This window comes from Ceraceosorus guamensis, assembly GCF_003144195.1.
Source record: "Ceraceosorus guamensis strain MCA 4658 unplaced genomic scaffold IE81scaffold_172, whole genome shotgun sequence".
NCBI lineage: Eukaryota > Fungi > Basidiomycota > Exobasidiomycetes > Ceraceosorales > Ceraceosoraceae > Ceraceosorus > Ceraceosorus guamensis.
In genome coordinates, this window is record NW_020290167.1 from 11,396 (window position 1) to 14,074 (window position 2,679).

General features: G+C 61.6%; 1 protein-coding gene across 1 annotated transcript; it reads right to left on the reverse strand.

Annotated features, from left to right (window-relative positions):
- Window positions 1–806: 806 nt before the first annotated feature.
- On the reverse strand, window positions 807–1,031 carry IE81DRAFT_295634 (hypothetical protein; the record flags this gene model as incomplete). The annotated part of the gene is made up of 1 exon (XM_025512101.1): window positions 807–1,031. A coding segment is annotated over one exon (225 nt), but the record flags the coding sequence as incomplete, so codon positions are not given.
- Window positions 1,032–2,679: the final 1,648 nt, after the last annotated feature.

Sequence of the window (2,679 nt, forward strand, 5' to 3'; positions counted from 1 at the left end):
GACGAGGCGGACGTTACGAGAGCAGAGCGCGCGCGCGCTTCCACGGGGAGGGGTGACGCTGACGATGCGTGTCAAACGCTGCCAGCATAACGGATAGCATCGACGGTCCAGCTCCTTGCACCGCCTTCCCGCGCCCCTCCTCCATCGCACGTGCCGTCCTTCGCTGCACGTCGTACGCAGAGGCTCTTCTCGGACATGTGCGCTTCTCGCAAAGCGATCAGGCCTCTGGAGATGGCCGCATGTAGCTGCTCGAGGGAGTTTGAGGTGGCAGGCATGACGCAGAGCGCCTTTGGAGGCGATGCTGCTCCTTCCTCTGCCACACCACTAGTGCTTGGCTGCAACGTAAGGCCAAGGGCGCGGGGCGAGCAGGACACGTCCTCTTCCTGAGGTCGATTTCGCTCGCGCAGAGTCCCTCGTGTCGGACCGCAGCCAATGTGATTGTCATTCATCGCGGTCCCTTGGCCTTGGCCAAAATAATGCACCTGTCTGTCGGAAGGTGATGTGCTAGCTGAGCTAGACGCCTCTGCTGGTGTCACTGCGCCCACCAAGCTGGGCCCTGAAGGCTGTCGTTGGCTGCTGGCTTCTAGGAGCGCAAAGTTGCTCACCGGCAGCGGCACCCCAGCGTCCTGAGCCGCCGATGCGATAGAACGCTGGCTCAGCTGAGCGCCCAGTCTCGGGCTCAAAATCGAAGCTGCGCTACGCTGCACCACATCACCCAGGGTCGGTCTGCCAGTGATGCTTTTGCGACGGCTGTGGCTCTTGGAGGCGCCAGGTGTAGCTGTGGCGCCCGTGCTGGAGCCTGGCTCGTCTACGCGCTGGGACTGACTTTGCGTGAGCGCATATTCACAACGAAGCCCACGCCTCTCGCATTGACGACATGGTTCAGCTTGATCGCAGCGAAGCTTGCGTTTGCGGCAGAGCACGCAAGCGATGGAAGCGCGCTTGTCGGACTCGTTGAAGAAGTTTGCGGTGGTGATGCTAGCAGTGGGCGACCCTTGGACTGTCAAGTTGCCGGTGCTGTTCCTCGCCATCTCCGGCGACTGCGACGATGCCGAGTCGGCTTCCAGCGGCTGAGAGCTGCTGGTCCCGATGGTAGAGAAACGGCGCATGGAGCGGGAAGCAGAGCCACTTTCGATTTGCATCGAGGACGAGACAGCGGACATGGTAGGAGCTCTGGCACGCCGCACTCCTTTGCGACCGCTCTTGCTCCGCACCGGCGCGGCAGGCCCGCCGGACTGAGATTGGGAGCGCCCAGCTTGAGAGTAGAATGCGCTACTGAGGTCCAGGGTGGGCGGGGAGACTCCTTCGGAAGACCACTGCTCGGCGGGGGAGCCGCTGCTCCAGCGCTGGCTAGCTGGCGCAGCGTACGCGCTGGCAGATTGCTCAGTCAACGGAGAGGCTGGCGGAGCCTGATCAAGACTGGCGCCCCCAGATGGGCTGCGCCAGATCGATTCGGGCATTCCGTAGAATCCCAAGCCGGTCACCGGTGCGGGCGCCTGGGGAGCTTGAGCAGCTCGCCAATCCCGGGCAAACGGATCGATAGTGACTCGCTGGTCATCGTCGATGTAGGCGTGGTGAGAGCTGGACAGGACAGAATCAGCTGCTAGAAGACCTGATGACGTGTCTGCGCTCCTGCTGCCAGGTAGCTCGGGGACCCGAAACTGGCGCCAGAGGTTGGAAACATCTTGGTGAAGCACCGGCTGGCCCGCATTTGTGTACGAGGCGATCGTCGATGCCCGTTGAGGGTCGGCAGAAGGAGACATTGGCCACTCTGGGCGTGAGGATGGATAGGCGATAGAGGAGGAGGATGCATGACTTTGTCGAGTCTGCAAGAGCTGCGAATGCCCGCCAAATTGCTCGGGAATGATTGGCAAGCCCGCAGGCTGCGTCGGGGTCACGCTTTCGAGGTACGACTGCGAGGCTCTCTGCTCTGGATAGTGCTGTTGATGAGCCCACAACATGCCCGAAGCAGAATTTTGGAAAGATGGATCGTGATACAGATTGAGATTAGCCGGTGACGCTTGTGACGCTTCATCGAGGTTTACCGGGGCATGCGAGACATCCGAAGTGGTCGACAAGGCGGCGTGTATGCGCCTGTCATCCGTCATCGATGGATTTGAGCTGAGTCTGTGCCGCGCCTGGTCATTGCTGCGCTCGCCAGGAGCAGACATGCTTCAAAAGGGGGGGGGGCCAGGAGGAAGAGCGAGCCAGTGCTGGGATAGTCAATCGCACCAGACACCAGCTCGACTCTGCGACAACAGCGATGGATCAGGGCGCCAACGCGACGTGAGCGAAGAGGAAAGGATTAGAGGCGTATGACCGTGTTGTGCGGTGGAAGCCGCAGCGCTCCTGCGGGGGGAGGGTGGGGGCGACGGGGGGTGATGAAGCGCATTTTGAAAGGGAGGGGGAAGGCGAACCTCTGCGGCCTTCTTTATGGCTGCTGACTCGGCAGGGGAACAAACGGACACTGAGTGACTTCATTCAGGGTGATCCTGGCGCTCGAGCAGCGAGCGCGGGCTGACTGGCTGGCTGGCCTGACCTTCGTTTACGGAACCGGTTCCGGTCCCGATACCGCCATACGCGGGCTCGTCAAGAGGCGGGAAGAATAGCAGCAGCAGCAGCAGCAGCCCCACCTGCCCAATTCGTGATGAAACCCAGAGGGTCTCATGCAGCGCTCTG